At 36.0% G+C, this 24,810-nt stretch overlaps 1 protein-coding gene across 1 annotated transcript in view; it reads left to right on the top strand.

The window, feature by feature from the left end:
* The window catches only part of ATP8B4 (ATPase phospholipid transporting 8B4 (putative)), a 254,787-nt gene that overhangs the window by 166,552 nt on the left and 63,425 nt on the right, over positions 1–24,810 (top strand). Inside the window, exons 13-17 of the mRNA XM_032417296.1 lie at positions 1,963–2,171; positions 5,258–5,301; positions 10,669–10,834; positions 17,864–18,052; positions 24,004–24,119. Coding sequence (XP_032273187.1) covers positions 1,963–2,171; positions 5,258–5,301; positions 10,669–10,834; positions 17,864–18,052; positions 24,004–24,119 — 724 coding nt within the window. The remainder of the gene's footprint in view (positions 1–1,962; positions 2,172–5,257; positions 5,302–10,668; positions 10,835–17,863; positions 18,053–24,003; positions 24,120–24,810) is intronic.

Here is a 24,810-nt window from a genome sequence, read left to right as displayed (position 1 = left end):
CTCCCAGCCTGTCTTCTGAGGGAGGGGCCTGCTGCGCTGTTATTCAGGGAACCCTGTTTGGGCAGAGTTGCCCTGCCCCCTGTGTGTGGGGGCGATGGGCTCAGTGAAAACCAGTTCTTTGGGGCTTTTTTCTCTGGCGGCTTTCCCTGGTGGCTTTCTGCATCTCTTCCGAGAGTCAGAGCAGAAGAGATAGTTTCCAGTCCTCTGCCTCAGAGCTGAGAGATCGCAGTCTGTTCTTCCATGAGCTCTTCAGGCCACACTATCTCCGTTTCTGTCTGTGCCACTATAAACTGCAGTGTCCTGGGTTGTGTGCCCCTCAGCAGCGCTCCCAGTCCTCGCCTCCAGGTCAGGGCATGTTTCTGCCCTTTGTGCTTCTAAAACCACCAGCCGCCCTCAGTTTACACGTGCGGCCCCACCGCTCAGGGTTTCAGTCTGGGGGGCTGCCCTAAAGTCCTTTCCCTGTCGCTACCGGTCTGCGAGTCTGTGCCCTGTCCCTGGAGCAGGAGGCTATCGCTCACTGGTGGTGTAGGATCCCCACGGCTCCCTCCCCCTGTGTTTATCTTCCAATATCTGCCTGGGGAATCATGGCTCCCCACTTCATACCTCAAAACCAACTGCCTGCGATATTCTGTTTGTAGAGATCCAGATCTATCTTCTTACATCTCAGGCTGATTTCATGAGTGTTCAGAGTGGTCTGGTGGATATCCAGCTCAATTCCTGGGACTGGTTGGAATAGGGTCCCCTACTCCTCCACCATCTTTTCCTCCAGATCTGCCAAATTTTATAAAGCTGCAATAAGAAAAATAAGAGATGTATTAAGTGACATATTAAAGAATAAAACTGAAATCCCTAGAGTAGATTCTAGTGAGGAAAATAATTTATAGGTAGCATGGAAGCATCCCAACACAGTGAAGGAAAGGATTTGTTGTTCAATAAATGGTGATGAAAAAACTTTGTAAAAATTGAAATTAGCACCTCATATTACATCGTACTTATAAAAATTCCAACTATGACAGGGAATTAAATGTGGAAAATTCAGTAAAGAACCAGGAGAAAAGTAAAGATATCTGTATATATAATCTTGGCATAGGGAAAGCCTATCCAAGCAAAACTTCCAAAACAGAAACTATAAATTGATAAATTTAATCAATTAAAAAGAAAAGTTCTTCATGTCAAAAATAGTCAAAACAAAATTAAAAGACAAGTGATAAATTGGTAACATTTGTATGATGTGTATGTATATACATTATACATAGTCAATGATAATTTTCAGTAATCGCAGAAACTTACAATGTTAACCTCTTTGGAAATTGATTTAGCCTTACATATGACAAAGATTTTAAAAGTTCATACCTTTGGCTGTAGAAATTCCACTTCTAGAGTTGGAAAGTCATAAATTACCACTAAATCATGAGACAATGCTCTTTTCCTGGCAAAGGGGCAAAGTAATATAACAGCAATAATTACAGTATTGAGATTTACTCAGTATCTATTACGGCTTGCTTAGTGCTTTACAGAGGTACTGCTTCTACCTCTTTTGGCAAAGTGAAGTGCATCAAACAATGTCATAGAGAGAAAGTCCTCAACAACACTTTTCTTTAGATCTTCTTTCTGACAAACATCTTTGATCATAATCAGTTTCTCCTAAGATATAAGAGAAATGCCAACTTAGGCTACCCAAGAAATCTCTACTGGGCCTGTTTAATATAAATGATGACACATGGAACATTCCCCAAGCTTTTATGCAAAATCTATTTTTTCATGGTGTTGCAGGGAAATGACTTTGGCAGATTCATGATCAGACTCTGCTGAGATGCTTCTGAAGGTCACTAGAACCTGGGGACAGAGCATCCACATTTTCTCTTACACTCTGAAGGCTTTGATGGACTTCTTACTTTGGTAAAGCTTTGTATGTTCTGAAACTGATGGAACATTTCTTTTTCTCCATTTTAATGGATGAAGTATGGAAGTAATTCGTCTGGGACACAGTTACTTTATAAACTGGGATCGGAAGATGTATTACTCTGGAAAATCCACACCTGCAGAAGCTCGGACGACCACTCTAAATGAGGAACTGGGCCAGATTGAATATGTTTTCTCTGACAAAACAGGCACCCTCACTCAAAACATCATGACTTTTAAAAAATGTTCCATTAATGGGAAAATCTATGGTAAGGGAAATAGTTCCTCTTTCTTACTGATATTGTTAGTAGTCCTTAAGAACATAAGCAACTCTATTTTTAAAAACCAAACCATTTATTGCTGGCTTTCTTATTAATACAGGCACACAATAACATAGTGCTTGACATATAGTAAACACTCACTAAATATTTGTTCAATGAATGTTGAATAATTGAGATGAAACTTGGCATTTGTTACCATTCAGGGGTAGAGATAGGGGTTAGCTATGATACTGTCTTGAGATTCCTTTTGGTACTCTAACTGTGTGATTGTATTCTGTGGTGCTTAATAGACCCATATCCAAGGGAGGACAAGTTCTTGATAACTTGATTTAGCTTGGTACAAACAGTATTTCATACTTGCTTCCTAACAGCTCTGGAATTGATGTTAGGGCCTGTGTTTGTAAGACTTTGCAATTCATTCCTAAGAATTCACACTGCACAGGGCTACTTTGAGTGGCCAGACAAGCTATTTCATTAATATCCCAATTCCTGTTTGAATGCTTTTTTCAGGATACCTGCTCTATATTAGGATTTTCAGGCATTCTATTTATATGTGACCCTTGTCACTGAGATTTTGGCCAGTTAGCAGACAGTTCTTAAGCTGAAAGCATGGGAGCTCAGCAGAAGGCTTCTGTTGGGTGTCTCTGGATTCCTGATCTCCTTTCACTAGACTCTGAGTGCCCAGCTTTTCAGTACAGAAATCTCAAGAAGAAAAATCCAAGAAAGAGAGGGAAAACTTCCCTTTGTCTCCTGATGAGAAACTTCACACATTGCCAAATATTTTAAAGTAAGATTTAACCTTGAACAAAATTAAGAAATACAAGCAGTTAATTTTTATACTCTCCTGCCTGTTGACCTCCCTTTGCTACCCCATCCCTGTAACCCAGCTTTCCTCTGCTCCACTTCCCCCCTTTCTGGGTGAGAACCAGATAATTCTCAACCTGGACTTCTATAAGCCCTCAGTTACATTGTGCATTTCAAATATCACTATTATAAAAACTGGTAGATAAAATAGAGACTTTCCCTAAAAATTTCCTTTTGACATTATTTTCATAGACTTTCTAAGAATACTGGCTAAACCCAAAGAGTAGTTTAAATGGGAAAATTTTAGTCAGAGTATTAGAGATATTTTTAATTTGGAGGGCCTTTTGGATTTTGTTTTTTTTGCCATGGCACACATTGATAATAACATAATAATGATAATATCACTTCTAGGAAATGATGCTAAGGAAATTATCAGACATGTGGACCAGGATTTATTTGTAGAGATGTTTGTCATAGGGATATTTTTAGCAAAGGCCCTTGATTTTCACAAAGTATATATATCCCAAGATCTTTGCAAATTTCCAAATCCCATGATAGCTTATAATTTCCCTAGTAAAATGCAGAACTGAAATATTTAAGTAACCTCTTTAGACCCTTAATTTGTATACCATTATAATTTATAATGCATTTTTGATGTCATTAAAATACATTCTCACTAAAGCAATCACAGCATGTTTAAGAATCACTTTTTCTTGTTTTCCTATAAGTTGGTTTTGTTTATATCATAGATCTAGCCTTGGGAAAATTTGATATTCTACTCTAATTTATCTAAATCTTCTATTTTCTAGCTCAGAACTTTTATTTTCTTTGACTTCTTTAACTTTTCTTCACTTCCATCACCAGCTTTATAGGCATGTTTCCTTCGGGGGAGGCATTTTACAGGAAGGCACAGCTTTGTTTCGTTTTTATCGGTTATGAGTTACTGTCTATGACACAATGACTGCAGCATAACTGCAGTGAGTTTGAGATTTAAATTCCAGGAGCATGGCGAGTTTCATTCACTGGCTCTGGGACTCCGCCCACGCAGCAGTCACACAGGTCCAGATTTAGACCAGTGCTCCAGAAAAACAGCAAATACCGATTCATCAGAGGCTTTTCTTGGTCATAGCATTATGTAGCGAAAAGAAAGAGACTGGGGTTCAAAAACACAGGAGGCTGACTTTTTAGCCTCAGTTTAGTAACTTCCCATGGATTTCTGTTCTTCGGTTCCCTCACCCATAGAACAGGAGTAAAAATCTTCATCTGGCAAGTTTGTTATGAAGATGAGTGATAATACAAGTGCCTAGCACAGGATTAATGCAAGGAACTCTTATTATCTTTGCAAGAAATACAGTCTTGGCAAATGGCATTAAATCTTTAAATGCTAAGCAAAAATTAGAAAAATCTTAAAAGCTTCCAAAGAGGAGAAAGCTAAAATAAATTATGCTATGTAGCTATGATACAACCATTCAAAATTAGATTCACAAAGAACTTTTGATGACCAGAGAAATTCTCACACTTGGGTTAAAAACAGCAGGAACCAGACATTTTTGAACTCTATGATAAATATATATAAACACACACACACACATATACACACACACACAGCATGAAAGAAACTCTATAAATACTGGTTATCCATGGGGGTGGGACTGTTAGTAATTTTTATTTTCTACTGTAAACATCTTGTATTTTCCAATTTATCTATAATAAGCATATATTGGCTTTATAGAAAGAAAAATTATTTTTAAATATTTGGCACATACTTGGCTATGCTTTCTGACTGCAGGGGGCATGGACACTGTTTAACATTTACATGCTAATTGGCCTGGATATTACACAGCTGTATCTGGCCCAAACCAAGATGGAGATGTACTCACCAAGCTCTAGCATTGGTGAGAATTGGTCTGTCTAGGATGTCATTTTGAATGCCTCAACTGTGGGGATAAAGTGGAAAACAAAAATTTGCCTCTGGCAAACATCATGGATAATGTGACAGCAGGATGATAAAATTTACAGAAGAACATGATCATGAGCTTTATATTTTGTTTCAGTTCATACTGCATTTTAGTTCTATCTTGGGTAAACCTGAGTATTTCTCTGGGTTAATCACTATGTCTAGGCTTACAGTTTGAAACCACTCCTAAAAAGTCTAAATTTGAACTCCTAATGCCTTCTACTAATGGTGCTTCAGTAAGTGTATTCCTTAAAACTAAATGTCTAAATCTAGTTTTAATTTCATTTGTTATTCTTAATTTTTGTTTTGGCAGGTGAAGTTCATGATGACGTGGGTCAGAAAACAGATATAACTAAGGTGTGGAGGTGACAAATTTCATTCTTACTTTTAATTTCAAATTGTACATGTGTTTTTAAAATGATGAGCTCCTGGAGGACTGATTTCCACTCTGACCAGATGAAATATTTAATATATAACTTTTAAAAAATAGATTCATATGGTTCAAAATCCCTTCTATGGAGGTCCCTCAACCACAGAGTTCCCTCTGTTTTTTAGTGCTTTTAGAGATATTTCTGTGTATATAAGGAAGTATTTTTCTCCACTTTTTATGTAGGCGGTAGCATACTATCTATACCATTCGTAACTTTCTTTCTCAATGATATATTTGAGATCTTTCTAGATGAGTGGAATTGGAATTCCACTAATCCAGTTAGTGGAATTGGAAAATGAAATTGCTAAATCAAAAGGTATGTGCATTTGTAATTGATAAATATTGCCATTGTATTTAAAATTTTTACCAATTTATCCTGCCACAAACAATGTACAAGAGTGCTTTTTCCCACCCTTACCAACACGACGTTTTGTCAGAGTTTTTGATATTTGACAAGACTATGTGAAATGATATGTCAGTATGGTTCTAGTTCTAATTTATCTTATGAGTGAGGTTGGACATCTTTTTATATTTTTAATAGTTTATTGTATTTCATCTTTACCCATTTTTCTGTTGATTTGTCATCCATCCATGGTTTCTGTAAATAAATGTCACTTGTGTTAAGCTGTTTTCTCAGTGTGCTACTAGATTCTGTTTGCTAATGCTTTATTTAGATATGTGCCTGTGGGTTTGTAAGACACATCAGTCCTCAGTGGTTTTGGGGGGCAGTAATGTCTCTTTTGCTACCAATGTTATATTTACTTTAGAAAGAGATAATTTTTCTTATTTTTCCTTCTTTTTGTATTCTGTGAGACAGTTTATATAACATCAAAATGATCTGTGCCTTAAAGTTGAGTAAAGAAGTGTCTTATGATCCTTTTAATTTTCTCTTTGTGGCTATTTAAAAAAATAATTTATTTTTGTTTGTCTTTTTCCTTTTCTATCTTGATTACATTAGAAAGTTGTCCCCTTCTTCTAGAGAAAAAGTGCAGCTTTGGGTTTTATTTATTATTTGTATATATTTTCCTGTGTTTTAATCAATAGTCTCTGCTTTTATCTTTATTAATGCCTTCTTTCTTCATTCTTTAAGTTTTTTTTCTAACTTCATACTTGGATGCTTAACTTATTAATTTCATTTTTCCTTTTTAATATACAAATATTTATGTTCTTAATTTTTCTCTGAGCACTTCTTTAATTTTATCACATAGATTTGGCCTGTAGTACTAATTTTATTTTTGTCATATCAATTTGAATATCCACATTGAAACATAAGTTTTTAAGGAAGAGTTTTAAAATTCCCAAGTGATAGAGGTTTCCCTCCTAACTTTATTGCACTTTTAATAAAAGAACAGATTTGTATTGTATCTACTTCTTGGAATTTATTGGGGTTCTCGTTGTGACTTAATACAATCAATTGTTGTCAGTGTTCCAGGCTTCTTAAAAGGAAATGTATGTATATTCTGTTTTCAAGGTATAAAGTTAGCTAGATGTCAGTTAGTTCTACCATATAAATTATATTATTTAGGTCTTCTATTTCATTATTATCTTTTATCTATATCACCTGTTAGCATAAAAGAGGGTAATCAAAGTATTTTGAAAATCTCTTTCTCTATATATAACTCTTATATAGCCTGAAATCTTTGTTTTACAAGTATTGATGCTAGTTGAGGGTAAATTGATATTCATAGTGGTTATATTTTTATTATGAATTATACAATTTAACATTAAAACTGCTCTCCTTTGACTCATTTAATTCTTCTTGGCCTGAATTCAACCTTATTTGATGTTAATGTCACAACTTCTGGTTTCTTTTCATTTGCATGTGCCCACCTGTTATTTTCTGTGTTTCTGAATGACTTTATGTGTGTCTTGTGTGTACAGCATAGGATTAGAGTTTGCTTTGCATTCCAATCTTTTAAAAATTGAGTTTGGGCCATCTATGTAGGGCTATATATTGTCTTAGTTATAATATTTTAGGTTGTACTTTGTGTCCGACAATAATAGACTTTGTGTTTAATAATTCTTTATATGGATTCTTTATTCTGTATGTATGCATTTCTTATAATGTTTAGAAATATTAAAAAAGTATTTCATTGTTTTTCTACCATATACTTCAAGAGTTTACATAGTATTCCTAATACTTTTTTTTAAGGCAGTGTCTTTTAATGTCCTAATATGAACAATGATGAAATTATATTTCTCCTTTCCCTCATATTTTCCTATTTTTGTATTTTATATTTTTATATTTTTCTTAATCCTAAATATATATTTTTATTAGTTGATTTGAAACTTTAAATGATATCATCTGACCTTCAAATAATAAAATGAAGAAATCCATATCTTCCAGTTTTTTAGCTGTCTTTTCATCTTGCGTAGTCAAGGTATACCATATAGATATTTTGTTTTGGCATCTTAATCTCTCTATTTCTTTTAGACTTAGTCCTTCACTTTAAGGGATTTAGTGCTCACCCCTAACTAGAAAAAAACTAATGATTTTTCCAGTTATCCCTTATTTGGATGAAGTTCATCCTCTAGTTTCAAGAAGGTTCATAACAAACATGAACTATGTACTGAATTTATACTCGAATGACAGCTTGATTGGCTATGATCTCTTTGAGTCACAGTTTCTTCCCTGGGAGTTTCAGGGAATTCTAAGGTCAGAGTGTATTTTACTCCTTACTAGTGAGTTGATCATTTTTTTCCCCTAATGAAGTTGTTTTCAAAATTTCTTACATGAACAAAACAATCTGTGATTAAATAAGTCTCTATGATTCTGAGATAAACACAACTGAGTGTCCTGTATAAAGATCTTCTCATATACTTGGATATAATATAAAATATTCTATATTCTCCAAGACGAAGTATATATTAAAAGTATTTTCCTATCAACCGATTTTTGCAAAGACATTATCATAGGACTAGTGCTTTGAGTAATAAACTTTTAGAAGTACGTTCTGTGCTTTCCAGAAGTCAGTGAATTAACAGGGTTCTTCTTTACTATCGAATCATCTTCCACTATTTTGTTCTACCCTATTTCTTTTATCATGTTTTTCTTTTTTTTACTCAATACATTTTTTTGTTATTGTATGATTTTTTTAAATTTTAAAATTAAAAAATTTTTTAATTTTTTATTAAAATATAATGTATTATTTGTTTCAGGGGTACAGGTCTGTGATTCATCAGTCTTACACAATTCACAGTGCTCACCATAGCACATACCCTCCCCAATGTCCATCACCCAGCCACCCCATCCCTCCCACCCCCCTCCACTCCAGCAACCCTCAGTTTGTTTCCTGAGATTAAGAGTCTCTTATGAGAATGAAGGGGGGGAAATCGGAGGGGTAGACGAACCATGAGAGACGATGGACTCTGAAAAACAAACTGAGGGTTCTAGAGGGGAGGGGGGTGGGAGGATGGGTTAGCCTGGTGATGGGTATTGAGGAGGGCACGTTCTGCATGGAGCACTGGGTGTTATGCACAAACAATGAATCAGGGAACACTATATCTAAAACTAATGATGTAATGTATGGGGATTAACATAACAATAAAAAAAAAAGAGTCTCTTATGATATAGCAGCAATGTCCACAATAGCCAAACTATGGAAAGAGCCTAGATGTCCATCAACAGATGAATGGATAAAGAAGATGTGGTGTGTGTATACACACACACACACACACACACATATACACAGAGGAATATTATGCAGCCATCAAAAATGAAATCTTGCCATTTGCAACGACATGGATGCAACTAGAGGGTATTATGCTAAGTGAAATAAGTCAATCAGAGAAAGACAATTATCATATGATCTCACTGATATGAGGAATTTGAGAAACAAGACAGAGGATCATAGGGGAAAGGAGGGTAAAATGAAACAAGATGAAACCAGAGAGGGAGACAAACCATAAGAGACTCTTAATCTCAGGAAACAAACTGAGGGTTGCTGGAGTGGAGGGTGTGGGAGGGATGGGGTGGCTGGGTGATGGACCATGGGGAGGGTGTGTGCTATGGTGAGTGCTGTGAATTGTGTAAGACTGATGAATCACAGACCTGTACCCCTGAAACAAATAATACATTATATGTTAATAAAAGAAAAAGAGTCTCTTATGGTTTGTCTTCCTCTCTGGTTTCGTCTTGTTTCATTTTTCCCTCCCTTCCCCTATGATCCTCTGCTTTCTTTCTCAAATTCCCCATATCATTGAGATCATATGATAATTGTCTTTCTATGATTGACTTATTTCAGTTAGCATAATACCCTCTAGTTCCATCCACGTCATTGCAAATGGCAAGATTTCATTTTTTTTGATGGCTACTCAGCACATTTTTAAGTGTATAGTAAACTGTTATTAACAATACTCATGAAGTTGCACAGTAGATCTCTAGAACTTTCTCAGCTTGCATGACAGAAACTCTATACTTATTTAACAGCAATTCCCCATTTCCCCATTCCCCCATTCCTCCAGCCCCTGGAAACAACCATTCTACTTTCTGTTTCTATGAGTTTTACTATTTTGGTACCTCAGATAAGTGGAATAATGCAGTAGTTGTTCTTTTGTAACTGACTAATTTCACTTAAACATGTGCCTTTAAGGTTCATTCATGTTGTGGCATAAAGACAGGATTCTCTTCTTTCTTTATGGCTGGATAATATTCCATTGTATCTGTATATCACGTATTCTTTATTCATTCATTTGTTGATGGATGTTTATGCTGTTTCTACCTCTTGGCTATTGTAAATAAAGCTGCAATGAACATGTGAGTGCAAATATCTCTTCAAGATCCCAATTTTAATCCTATCATTGTATTATGCAGTATCTCCAGAGAGATCTGAGAAAGTACTCTAATAAAACACATTAATATTTTTGCATTGGAAAATATTAATTCATACTAAGTGGACTAAAGTCTATAATTAGACACATACCATTCTAGGTCAGATATTGCTTCCAATATGAATTCAAGTCAGGTCAGGTTTTGCCATTGAGTAGGTTTTGAAAAAAAAAAAAACATCAGGGCTTCTTTGTATGTTGGAGTTGCAATAAGTATTTGAGGATCTGTACAGCCATTGGATATTTTTTTTCCTTATGCTTTTGGAAGGGTCACTGCTTTGGTACTTGGCTCTGAAAGGAGAAGATGATATTTAACAGTAATGAGGAAACAAAGCCATTGTAGTGCCAGATGTTCGAGGCTGAAAAATCATACAAACACTAAAAATACATAGAGGAAGTGTTTTGAATTTTAAAAGATTGTTGTTGGAAGGAGGTATATAGTTTTTTTTTCTATTGTTCTCCTACAGAAAAATGAGCCTGTGGATTTCTCAGTCAATCCCCAAGCAGATACAACATTTCAGTTCTTTGACCACCATCTGATGGAATCTGTTAAACTGGGGGATTCCAAAGTGTATGAATTTCTTCGATTACTTGCCCTTTGTCACACTGTAATGTCGGAGGAAAATAGTGCAGGTAAGTACATAGCATGTCTGAGTGGTGAGCTTTGCTTTTTAAATCAGAAATGATACTTCTATAAAATATTTGGAGTTAGAAAGATGTTCTGATTAAAAGTATACATTGCGGGGCGCCTGGGTGGCTCAGTTGGTTAAGCGACTGCCTTCGGCTCAGGTCGTGATCCTGGAGTCCCAGGATCGAGTCCCACATCGGGCTCCCTGCTCAGCGGGGAGTCTGCTTCTCCCTCTCCTGCTCCCCCGTCTTGTGCTCTCTCTGTCTCTCACTCTCTCAAATAAATAAAGAAAATCTTTAAAAAAAAAAAAAGTATACATTGCATAAGGGGTTTACCTATCACCAGCTTTTCTTTGTATGAATTTATATCCTGAGTGTTTTCCAAGAATTATGGAGAGACTGCAAAGGAGAGAAAAAGAAGAGAAATAGGAGTAATAGAAAGATGAGGGCCCAAATGTGCAAGTACAAGGGGATGAAATCTTTCTAATGATCAAGCACCATATTTGACTGTGAGCTTCCTGATAGCCAGGACAAGTAGGAAAATAACAGTTGAGGTGTTTAGCTCTCGTCATTAACACAAACATCTAATAGATGATGATCAGGCATATGCGTAGAATGAATGAGTTTTCCCAATAATGGGGATAGATGTACACAGAGAGTAGGATGCTCTTAGTCCCCATTATGAACAAGTCCTCACACTATTAAGATGGTTGTATAGGGCTCAGCGTTCATAGAATAGAACAAAATCAGCTGGGCCACTTTAATATTGAAGCAATGAGGCAGGTAGATAATGGTATAGTGAATCAGCTTCTTGCTCCATTTGAGCCCAGTCTATTCCATTCATAAGTTTTATTTCTTTCTGCTACCAGTGAGTGAGTAAAAATTACCACCCAAGTAATTTCAACTTCAAAGTGAAATATATAAAGACTGTTGACTGCATATATGTATGCATGTATGTCATATATATGTGTGTGTATATGTACATATATACACTTGTATATGTTTTCTATGTATTTTTTCTTTATTTTTTCCTTCTTGTGATTACATTCAAGCCATAGTTTTGTCCTCCATGATGCTGGACTGACCCATTCCCCCAGTTTTAATTGCTGTGAGGATTTATATAAGTATATTTATGACTCAAACTGATCTTTATAATTCTAAGAACAATGATTAATTATATTTTTATCTGAGGATATCACAGTGCCTTTAAGTAAGGCATTCTTTTTATCTTTGCCCTTTGAGTTTATTTCATTTCCCAAACTGTTTTTATTTTAATAGCTGTTTTTATTTTAATGTTATATCCTCCTTAGAGCTCTTTGAGGATCTTTATTTTCTTAATTTGAAATTTTCTTTTGTTTCCTCTATGATTTTTCATTTTATGGAATGTTATTTTTTGAATTCTGTGTCTAATTTTCATATTGTTCTCAAATGTTGAAGAATTGTGGTTGCCTATTCTTATTTGTATTTGAGAATCCCTGTTTGTCCCTTGCTGAATGTAGATTCTGATTACAGTGGCCAATCTCCCGAGGTTGTGGGGGAGAGATAGAATACATAGCTCATCTTCTGGGTGTGGGGTTCCTCCCTCCAGGAATTCATATGGTATCTGGGCTTAACTATCTTACTTTTTCAGATCTAGTGCTAGGAGTCTGTGGCAAAACTCCCACTTGAGAGAGAGTTGTACTGAAGGTCTGGCCTGGAAGAAAATGTCAATCATCGGATTCCTTTCCCTCATTTTCTCTCTTATTCTTGTGGAATTCTCAAGCGATTCAGTCTCTTCTCAGTTTTGGTCTCCAGCTGCAGCACTCAAATCTTTGAGGTTTCCTTTAGTGGAATGTACACTTTGTGTAGAAGAACTTTTTCAAGGTTTTGTTCTGGAGGCAACTGACACTGAAGCCAGTTCTGAGTAAGCTGGCAGAAGGAGGAGCTCAGATGGGCTGGAGTGCTGAGTGGAATTCTTCAACTAATTTTACTAATGATGCCCCCAAGAGCACTTCTCTTCTCATTTGTTGACTCTGAGTCTGGAGAATCTTTTGAGGATTTCTCTTACCTCTGTATTCATTTTCTTTTGCAAATGCTTTGAGCTGTGTTTTTCTCTTACTTCTTCAGTGGTCAAATCTACTTTTTATCTTGGAGACATTTGTCAAAATTCTAGTTTACTGATAGCATTCATTCTTCTTTTCTAGTATCACTTAAAATTTTTTCATAATGTGATATAATTAAATGCAATAAAACACACAGATCTTACGTGTATTGTTTGATGAATTCTGACAATTATATACACCCATGTAACCCCCATTCCCATCCCCAACACGGTGTAAATCCTTTCTATCACTCCAGAGAGATTATTCCTGTCCCTTTTCAGTCCACAATCCCCACCCCTGCCCAGCCAACCACTGCTGTGATTTCTATCATCAGAGATGAATTTTGACTGTTCTTGTACTTCATATAAATGGAATCATACAATATGTATTCTTTTGTGTCTGGCTTCTTTGACACAATGTAGGTTTTTTAAGATTTATTCATTTTTTAGAGAGAGAGAGAGAGCATGCATGAGCAGGGGGAGGGGCAGAAGGAAAGGGAGAGAATCTCAGGCAGACTCTACTATGAGCACAGAGCCAGATGCGGGGCTCAATCTCATGACCCTGACCAAGATCATTACCTGAGCCGAAACCAAGAGTTGGACACTTAACTGACTGAGCCACCCAGGCACCCCTCACACAATGTAATGTTTTTGTCATTCATCCATGTTGTTGTATCAATCAATAGTTCATTCATTTTTATTGCTGAGTAATATTACATTGTGCGAGTGTACCATAATTTTCTTTTCTAGTCCTCTGTTCATGCACATTTGGTTTGCCATAAATGTTTTTATGTCTTTAAAAAATATTTAACAAATTTGTTTTTGGTAAACACTTAGGATATGTTTAACTTTATAAGAAACTGCCCAACTATTTTTCAAAAGTGGTTGTATCATTTTACAAATCCCACCATCAGTGTATGAGAGTTCTAGTACCTTGACATTCTTGCCACCATTTAGTATTATCATTCTTAAATTTTACCCTCCTGGTGGGTATTGGCTAATATCTTGCTATATAAAGGTATTTTGAAGTGAAGAGATGTAGGTGTATATATCCTTTAAACTGTTTCTGTCTCTTGCTTTAAGATATCAAATTCTAAGTGAAGGATTACATCACTGAGTAGGGGGAAATTATTTTGCTCTCCTTTTAAAGCTTTAATTACAGGATAGATAGCTTAAATCCGTATGTTAAAGTACCTTGAAAAACAAAGTTTTCATATATAAATGTTAATTATGGAAAAGACTAGAACCCAAATCTAATAAACTTAAAATTTATGATTGTATAATTTATAGTTGAAGCTATCGCTTTTATTTTAAATGCGTGCTGTTTCATGGAGAAGTCATTTGGGGAAGTTGACATTCTCATTTCCTTCTCCAGGAAGAAATTTTAGAAGCAGTAAAGTGGAAAGTACAAGAGCTTTTAATAGGATTTTTTTTTTTTATTTTAGTGTATTACAATTGAAGAGATAAAAAATTTAGAATATTTTTTCTTACTGCCTCATGGTATCAATCCTTTAAAATTTATTGAGGCTTGCTTTATGGCCTGGTAGGTATTCAGTTTCCATAAATGTTTCATGTGTGCTTGAAATGAATGTACATTCTACGGTTATTAGGTCCTGGGTTCTAAATATATCCATGAGATAATGTTTGTTAATTGAATTGTTCAGTCTTCTAACCCTCTGTGGATTATTTTGAGTACTCAATTTCACAATTAATGAGTATGTTAAAATCATTGACTATAATGGTAAATTTGTCTATTTCTGTTTGTAGCTGTGTCAATGTTTGCTTTTTATGTTTTAAGGTCATGTCATTAGATATTCGTTTAGACTTATGTCTCTTTAAATTAAACTTGTATCAATATACATTGATCCTCTTTATCTGTAGTAGTATTTTTGCCTTAAAGTTTATTTTGGCTGATATGAATATAGTTATAGATGTTTTACTTTTGTTAGATTTGTATTGTTTATCTTTTCCCATTATTTCCTGCCAATCTACCTGTCAGTCTTTGTGTTTTAGACACATCTTTTGTGAATGGCATAATTTTTGACATTTAAAAAATATTTAGTTTGACAGAACATTTAGTCCATTACCTTTATTGATTATTGATATATTTAGACTTTAAGTATTTAATATATAATATTGGTATATTTAGTTTATTTCTACCATCTTATTTTGTATTTTGTATTTACCCCATCTTTTGTCTTAGTCTCTTCTTCTTTTTTATTTTTCCTCTTATGGATTTATTCCATTTTAACCTGCTGCTTTGGAATCCTTATTTGTATTTTAGTGGTTAGCCTAGAAATTTTAGCATAATGAACTTATCAAAGTCTAAGCCTTCTTTTGAACAAAACAAAGACTTCAGGACCCTTCAACACTAATTAACCCTCTAAGAAGAATTATATAGTCCTCTTGTCATGTATTTTCTTTTTTAATCCCATAAGATGTTTTTATTGTTTTTATAGTCAGTGTTTCCTTAGATTTATCCTGTATACTTACTAATTTCTTTGCTCTTTAATACTTGTCCCATCTCTGATCTTCTGTTGACATGAAGTGTATTCTTTGGAATTTCTGTTAGGGAGAACCTCCTGGTAGTAAACTTTCAAAAACTTTGTTTGAAAAACAACTTTATTTCATTCTTGAAGATTTTGTTGTGTGCAGAAATTTAAAGTGACAATTTTCTCTCAACACACTGAAGGTACTCCACTGTATCCTGCTACTATTTCTCATACCGTATAGTCAGCTCTCAGTCCAGCTGTCAGACTGAAGGTCATCAGTCTTCTCTCCCTGGCTACTTTTAAGATTTCTCCTTCCATGTTCTCACTATAGGGGTGGGTTTTTATAACATTTATATTGCTTGGAATTCACTGAGATTCATGAATCTGTAGAATGTCATCTCTCATCACTTCTGGAGTTTCCTTGGCCATGTATTTTTTCCAGCGTTGCCTCTGATTCATTTTCCCCTCTCATATTAGATGTTCAGTGTCAGATATTTTCACTCTGTTCTCTGTGCCTTTTAAGAAGTCTCTCATTTTTCCCTTTTTCTGTCATTTTGGATATATCCTGGAATTTTCTCCATCCCCCTCGCCCCAGTACATTACTTCTTTCTCTAGTAGTATCTAATTTGCAGCTTTTAATTTTTAATTTCTATAAGGTCTTTGGTTCTTTATCAAATCTTAATTTTATGACTCTTTTTTTGAAATCTATTAAGTATTTGTGTGTGCTTTTTCTAATAATTCCAATATCTGGGGTTTTTGCAGGTCTTTATTCTTTCTTTTCTTTCTGTTGGTTCTCACTGTGTCTTGTTTATTGGGATTTTAATGATTTTTCACTGTGAGATGACCATTTTACTTGGAAGTTTATTTTTAGAAATTCTTTGGGTCCTAAGGTAAAGACTGGTTCCTCCAGAAAGGACTTGCTTTGCTTCGGTCAGTGTTCTAACACAGGAACATATTAAACTAAATTTTTAGTTTGATTTTTTTTAAGCCACTTAGATATTATGAATTTAGGGTGCAAATATGCATGAACCCTCAGAGGCTGGAAACCAATGATCAAGTTCTTCTGGTTCAGAAAACGCCCTCAAGGCAAACGCTGGCTACAGTCTTCTTTTATTCATTTTATTTTTTCCCTCGGTCTTTGACCTGAAAAATTCTTGTTTTCTTGCCAGTACATCTTTCATGAATGTATTTAAAAAATTAAAATGTTTTATACAGAATCTGTAGTTGTTTGTAGCAGGGAAGTTTGTCCTAGCACCTAGTTTACCATGTTGCCAGAAGTGGAAGTTATATCATTTCATAGGTAAATCAAGTAATTGCTTTAATTCTTTTCCCTTTTTGAATTTCAAAATTAATTTATGGCTACCATATAAGGGAAAACCACACAGTACAAAGTTTATAAAGGCAAAGCTAATAATTTCTTCTGTGAACTCCTCCAATCTCACCCCTACAGTGGTAACCAATGATAACATTTGGTGTGCATCATTTTACCCTTTCCACTTGTGTGTGTGTGTGTGTGTATGAATATACATAATAAGTTGGTTTGTTTTTTATGAAAAGGAATCATACACATTAATATGCAATTCATTTTTTTAAGAATTTATCTTGGGCATTACTATAACTCAGTAAATATGGATATAGCTCTGCCTACTTTTTCTAATGTATTTTTACAAAGATAATAGAATTTTATATAGAAGGTTTTACCTTATACATGCTGTATTTTTATGGCTTTTTGTTTTAGTTTGGTTTTTTGGCTCATTTCATTATTTTTCTTTCTTCTCCCCTCTTACTCCCAGCCCAGTACTTTCACAATATCAAGCACCAAGAATGAACACACCAGTTTGATTTCAAGGGTATCTTGTATGCATTCTCATAAAATGGTCATTAGTTGCAGACTGAAGTGGAATTTGGAATACCTGCTCTATTACTCTTTGGCTGTGTGATCTTGCAAAAATCATATAACCTCTATAGTCATAGGTCAGTGGTATAAAATGGAAATAATAATTTTAATAATCCCAACCTCAAGACTTTCTGTGAGGATTATGTGAGTTAATTCATATTAAGTGTTTTAGTTTGTGAAACTTCCACTGCACATCTCTAGTCACTGAAAATACAAAGATACAGCCTCTGACCTGAGAAACTTTCAGCATTGTGGAAAGGGAGATGCAGAAATGGGTATTTTTGTATAAGATGACAAGGGCTGTGGTGGTGGTATGCCTGGCGTCCTGTAGTATCCCGCAGGACAGGCACTTGGTCCAGCTGGTTGGCAAGCAGAAAAGTTCTGATTTCTGGAGCTAACACTTGAGTTCAGTGTTATAGATGAGTTGACATTAGTATTGGCATTCTGTGAATGTTAGCGATTATTCTCCATATTAATGTATTTGGTTTTTTTCCTTTTTTGTTTAATAGATTTTTTTTTTTTTTTTTTTTGCTGTTGTTTCACATGATAGTTTCTTTTCCTTTTAGGACAGCTGATTTACCAAGTTCAGTCACCTGATGAGGGGGCTTTAGTGACTGCTGCAAGAAATTTTGGGTTCATTTTTAAGTCTCGAACCCCAGAGACAATAACTGTAGAAGAATTGGGAACACTGGTTACTTACCAACTGCTTGCCTTCTTGGACTTCAACAATATCAGAAAAAGGATGTCTGTCATAGGTATGGCTGGTAGCTGAGATTATGTTTGATCTTTTAATAGTACTCGTTACATTCCTGCTTCTCAAGAATGATTTCACTCTCGGTTATGTACTGAGAGTTATGATTTTTTTTTGTGACTTTATGAACTTCTTTCATTTTCAACTTAGCCTTAACACTGCAGTAATAAGTATAAGTAATATATAAAAGTGCTTATTAAGTCCAGTGCTATGGTAGATGCTCCTCATGAATTAACTGATTTAACTGTCACAACAACCCTATAAGGTAGGTACTGTTATTTTTATGCCCATTTTAAAGATAACAAAACTGAGACACAGAGAATTAATAGATCCTCAAATACTACTCCTTGTGTTTCCTAGAGATGTTTCCCAGTATAACTGCTTTAGTTAAGGCTCTCACCACTACTTGCTTATATTACTGCAGTATCTTCAAAAACTTAATACTCTGTGTTGATACCAGGGTATTCTTTCTAAACCATTGGCCTGATTTTGCCATAAATCCTACATAAATTCCTTGGTGGCTTCCTAGAACTTAGAGGGTAACATTTTTAACAGGATGGTCAAGATTATTTACAATCTGACCTCAATCTACTTTTCTTCTACTTCCCCAAACTTCCCAAGCCTTACTAGGTCTTGCCATTCCAGGCATGCATTGCGTACTTTTACCCTTTGTGTGTGCTATTTTCTCTACCTAGGACTTTCCTCTTGCCTACTTCTCTTGGAAAACTTCTAGTCACCTGGAAATGTCCAACTTAAATGTCCCCTATTCCCTCAATGCTTTTTCTACTCTCCAAATAACTGCATTCGTCTCTTCCTCAGAGCATCTTGTTCATAACACCAGTGTGATACCAGCCCCATGATACTCATGATCTTCCCAGTTGTTAGAGTATGTGCTACATGAGGGCAGTACTGTGTTTCAGTCGTCTTAAAATGCCCAGAGCTTGGCATGTAGATTTTCTATAAATGTTTGTTAAATAAGATTTAACCCAGTACGTTGTAATTTATGAATATCCTGATCATCATATTAAATCAGTTTCTACTACAGAAAACAGGTGTATACATGGTAGGTTTTTGGCCTCTAACTACTTGAAACTAGCTGTGGGAGATTGCACTCAGCAGGTAAAAACCAAACATCATCTGAGGATATTTATTTATTTATTTATTTTTGAACAGGCTGTAGGCAGTCCTCATTGGTACTGCTGAAGAGCACATGTGCTGCTCTAGGCTTTGGCCTAATGATGTATTAGCAGAAGTAATCTTCTATTTACAGCTTCAGGGGAGGTGTTACTAATGTTGGGCTGGCCTAGAACTGGCTTCTCTTTGCTATGAGGGTGTTGACAAAAACCTAAAATTGCTACACAGGGAAACTTTTGGCTTTCCCGCAGCATCAGTCACCACTACGGGCTGTGGAGAAATCACAGCCTAACCACAAACTTCAGATGTTTGGCTTAATGGATCCCATATGAAGAAAGGTAATGTTCCACCACAGAATGCATGGAAGCTTGTGGGCTTTATTTTGGTTCTGTTTGGTTTTTAATCAGGAGGAATTTGAAAGAGGGGCTCCACTAGGGTAGAAAAATCTCTGTTTGATAATAAGGCACAAAAAATAATGCTAGTCTCATGATTGTCATATGGCTTGGTCTGTGGGGACAACACCCTGATGTGAAGACTCACATATTTGCTGCTGTTGCTTCTCTCCTCCTCCTTCTCCCCCTCCTTCTCTGCTTCCTCCTCCTCCTCTTTTTCTTCTTCCTCCTCTTCTTCCTTCTCTTCCTCCTCCTCTTTCTTCTCCATCTGTTTCCTCTTTCTCCTCCCCCCTTTTTTTTGAAGGGGGCGCTATCATTGATTGAATCATAAATGTATAGTTTTGATACTAGTACTACTTTCATTCCAGGGCAAGAGCCCTGATTTAATTCAGGTACCTCAATAAAAATAGATTTCTGTAAAGAATTTTGTCAGAGGGTATAGAATCTACTATATTGATAAACATATAGATCTTGTTATACAGTTTTAAAAGGACCAATTCTCATTGTGTAAATAAAAATACAGAGAAAAAATTCAAAGATACTTACTAATAGAGGCAAGTGGCAATAAACATTAAGGAAGAATAAATAGGCTAGCTCCTTGAAAAACCCTTGCAAGATCTTTAGAAAGAGTTGCTCAACTCTAAACTTTTTAGAGAGGATCAAAATACAAATCACACTGCCATATAACAGGCATTTCTCTGTGTGGACATATGAACAGCCATCCAACTGAAATATGGCAAAATAGAATTACTCATCACCCTTCACAGTGTTGCTATTGCATTTACTCCTATAGCATACACCTGGAAACCATTTCTGACCTTTTTCTTTTTATGTCACAAAGGCATAGCTTCTGCTTTCAATGAATTTTGCATAATTATAATTCAACTCAATTAAGCAAATATTTAGTAAGTGCCTACCATGTCCCAGGGACTTGATGCTGAGGGAGAATGTGGAATTGAAAAGTGTTCTGTGTGATCGCACCCAGAAGAAGATGGTGAAATAGGGTAGGTAGGAAATAGGCTGGAAAAGGACAGGGCTTAATGATTCCTGTTTATGCCATGTTAAGAGTGTCCAAACTTGATCTAAGGGCATATGGAGGCTATTGCAGGATTCTAAGCAGTAGTGTGAAGATGACTCTGGCTGGATTACAGAAGAGTTTGGAGAGAAGCAGGGTTGAAATGAATAAAACCATTTGGGTTAATGTGATAATATAGGCAAGCGATAAGATGATGAAGAGAAATTCATGGCTGTAGTTGGATGTATGGGTGGTGGAGGGAGAGGAGCTTCAAGTATGGCTGGATATCTGATTTGGGAGACTGAGTGAATGGTGAAGCTGGTTATTGAGATGGAGACATAAGAGAAATACCTAGTTATTGGAGGACGATAATGTGTCCGGTTTGAGTTTGGTGTGCATGAGTACATCCAAAAGGAGATATCTAATTCGTGGTTGGATGTACAGATTGGAAGGGAATGCTGGAGATAGATTTGGGTAGGAGATATACATTTAAAAGCAATCATTCTGTCACTGGAGCCTAAAGCTATAGAAATGAATGTGACTACATGGAGAGTGGAAGGGGAATTAGATCCTAGGAAAATCTTTGAAGAACACCAATATATAAAGGACTGGCAATGGGAGAAGAATTTATAACTAAAAATCTATGATTTTTGTCCAGACTTTGCCCACATGTTATCTTGACCATTTAAAACTGTTGTTCTTTTTAATTTAATTTTTTTTTTTTTTTTGAGAGAGAGAGAGAGAGAGAGTCAGGGGGAGGGGCAGAGGGAGAGAGAGAATCTGGAACAGACTTCCCACTGAGCATGGAGCCCAACATGGGGCTCAGTCCCATGACTCTGAGATCATGACCTGAGCCAAAATCAGGAGTCGGATGCTTAAGTGACTGAGCCACCCAGGCGCCTCTCTTTTTAATTCATTTTAAAAAGGCTAACTTCTGAAATGAGTGAGACTTGATTAGCCTTGAGATTTCCTAGCAGAAATGACTAGAAGCCTTGAATGAAGAGATACAAAACTTGCTGAGCTGCAAAAGGAAAGGTTTAGTGAGTAAAATTAAGCAAGATTCCATGAAATTGGATTTACACAAACTCAAATTTAAAGGGACTAATGCTGGGTTAAGAAAAAAACATGGAAGAAATGGAAAATCTTTACTGAATGAGAAAAATGTAGATTGGAAAGGACCCTAAAAGTTAGAGTGTTTAAATATCTCCTTTTCATATGTAGAAACTGAGATGAAGAGATGGTAAGGGATTTGCACAAATCATAATTGGTTTGTGATTTCCTAGACCAGTGATTCTCCATGTGTGGTCTAGGGAACCCTAAGAAAACTTGGGAGCTTTTCAGAGGATGCACAAGGACAAAAACATTTTCATAATAATACAAATGTTATTTGTCTTTTTCATTCTTTTTCTCATGAGTATACTGCAGAGTTTTATAAAAGCCACATGATGTGTGATATCACAACAGATTGAACCACAGAGGCAGATATGAGAGTCCGACCATCTTTTAAGCCAGACATTAAAGAGAACTGTAATCATGTAAAACAATGCCACTCTCCAAACTAATTTTTTTTCTGTTGTGGAAATTATAATTATTTTCATAGAAATGTTATTTATGTTAATATGTAATATGTTTATTATAATTATTATAATAGTTATTATTACAGTAATAGAATTAGTGTCATAAGACCATTGATATAATAACATTTCTCAACTTTAATTTCTAATATAGTAAATACTGATAAATATAACCCACTTTACAAAAGCCCTGGAGTTCTCACAAAGTTTTAAGAGTGTATAGGGGTTCTGAGACCAAAAAGTTTGAGAACTGATGTCCTAGCCTGGACTATAAACAACAGTCACAGAGAAGTCATACTGGTAAAAGTAGGATGCACATACTTGGCCTTTATAGCTCTGGTGATGGAAGGGAGAAAATAAGGGAGAAATTATTAACTTGGATTGCTATAGAAGGAAAGCAAAAGAAAGCTAGGATTAAATGTTCCATCTCCCCCCAGCTTGAACAATTAGATAAATTATATATGCTTTTTTCTTTTTCCCCAATGTGGGCAATTAGAGCCAGAGTACAAGAAGAACTGCATGAATTCTGGCAACTAGGAGAGCTGACCAAGGGTTTTAGGAGAGAAAACAAGCCCTAGACAAGTCCCAATACAAAAAAGTTTCCAGGGTGCATTAAATATATTCAAAGCTAGGAGGACACTAGAATAGATCAAGTCTTAAGTAAGAGTAGTTAAAGGTAAGAAGGGAGATTAATTTATTATACTTTGGTATTTATATTCCTTTAAGTCAAGCTCTAAATTTTATATTCTGTTAAATTAATAGTAGTCAGTATTTATGTTCATTTGTTTTGAGGCATTCTACTTTAGAGAAAAGGTATAATTGAGTGGAAAGCATGTAACAATCTTTGCTATGATGAAGCTTGTAATGGTCAGTGTTCAGACCATTACGGTGTGACCCAGAAAGTTGTCTTAAATTGTAGATAGTTCCTGGAAAGAAATATATTGCCATGTCATTCATATATTCATTCATTCGTTCGTTCGTTCGTTCGTTCATTCATTCATTCAAACAAATAATTAAGGGCCTAGTATGTGCCAAGCTGTAAAACCAAGCCTACAAATGTAGGCCAAGGATTCTGTAGTTTAAAAAAAGATTTGACAGCAATATGTGGGACAGCCAGGGGAAGGCTTAAAGACTGGAATGAAGGGGATCCTCATCAGGGCTGTCATTCCCAAACGTGGGGAGGGGGGGCAGATTAAAAGCATAGCCCTAACTGATACAGAATTCCAGTTAAAAGAAGGTAGAAACTAATTTTGAAAGCCCCATGTGAGGTAGGCTTGCAGGCCAGGATTGTGACTGAAAAAATCAACCACCAAGAATGAAAGAAAGGGCTTTTCCAGTGAGTAAAGAGGGTAAAGAAAAACAGCAGCAAGGACCGACAACTAGTGCGTAAACCATGGCTTTGAATGGCTAGAATTCCATGTGGAGATCATTTGGCATAACAGTGATAGTTGATTCCTACAGTAGGTCTTGAGTTTCGCACCAGGAGACAGGCAGGCAAAGCTTTCTTTCAATTCTGTTCAATCCAGAAGGCTTAATTTGAATTTACCAACCCTTCAAAATAATAGGCAAGGAAAATGGTAAGGTCATACACATCTGAATAAAAACACTTGTTTCCGAGTTTGGGAAATCAAAGGATTCCAGTAGATGGAATATTTCTAAGTTAATAGAACAGGAATAAGGCCAAGTGACTTAGATAGTGACCTTCTAATTAAAGGCACTGAATATTTTACTATTGGCCAAAACGTTATGCCCATTTCCAAATTTCCTAGCTGGAGCCCTAGGGAAGTCTAGTTTCGACAGATTTCATTGATTATCTCCTATGCAAAATTTTTCTTTTCAGTTCGAAACCCAGAAGGACAGATAAAGCTTTATTCCAAAGGAGCAGACACTATTCTATTTGAAAAACTTCATCCATCCAATGAAGACCTTCTGACTTTGACGACAAACCATCTCAGTGTAAGTGCTTCTGTCTGAAGGTTAGCACGATGGCCCTTTGGCCACTTCCTATGATTAGATCTAATTTTTAAAATATCAGCGAAATGATCTGACCTTTTAAAAAAATTTTATTATGTTATGTTAGTCTCCATACAGTACCTCATTAGTTTTTGATGTAGTGTTCCATGATTCATTGTTTGTCTATAATACCCAGTGCTCCATGCAATACGTGCCCTCCTTAATCACCAGGCTAACCCATCCCCCGACCCCCCTCCCCTCTAAAACCTTCAGTTTGATTCCTGGAGTCCATAGTCTCTCATAGTTCATCTCCCTGCTCCAATTCCCCACCTCCTTCATTTTTCCCTTCCTTCTCCTAATGATCTGACTTTTGAAATAGAAAGCACAGGAAACTGTGCCAGGGAATATCTGGAACCTGGCACATGGACCCCTCTCCTTGGCCTGCTGAAAGTCTGATCAGTCTTACCACAGATGGATTAACACACAGCAGCTGTGAAGTAGCCGCTGAGTGTACGCTGTTGAACTCTGGCCAGGGAAAGGCTCAGGACACCTAGGGAAACCTGCTCTAACTCCCCTGCAGTTTGAGGCTTCTTCCCTTGGAGACTGGTTCTGGAAAGAGGAGCAGGACAGTTGCTTTCTCTTGGGATCTAATGTGTCTGACACCAATGGAGTTTCTTATGATTACCGCCCCCCC

The sequence above is a fragment of the Phoca vitulina genome, unplaced genomic scaffold (genome assembly GCF_004348235.1).
Source record: "Phoca vitulina isolate PV1807 unplaced genomic scaffold, GSC_HSeal_1.0 scaffold20, whole genome shotgun sequence".
NCBI lineage: Eukaryota > Metazoa > Chordata > Mammalia > Carnivora > Phocidae > Phoca > Phoca vitulina.
This window is presented reverse-complemented; position numbering and strand designations above follow the sequence as displayed.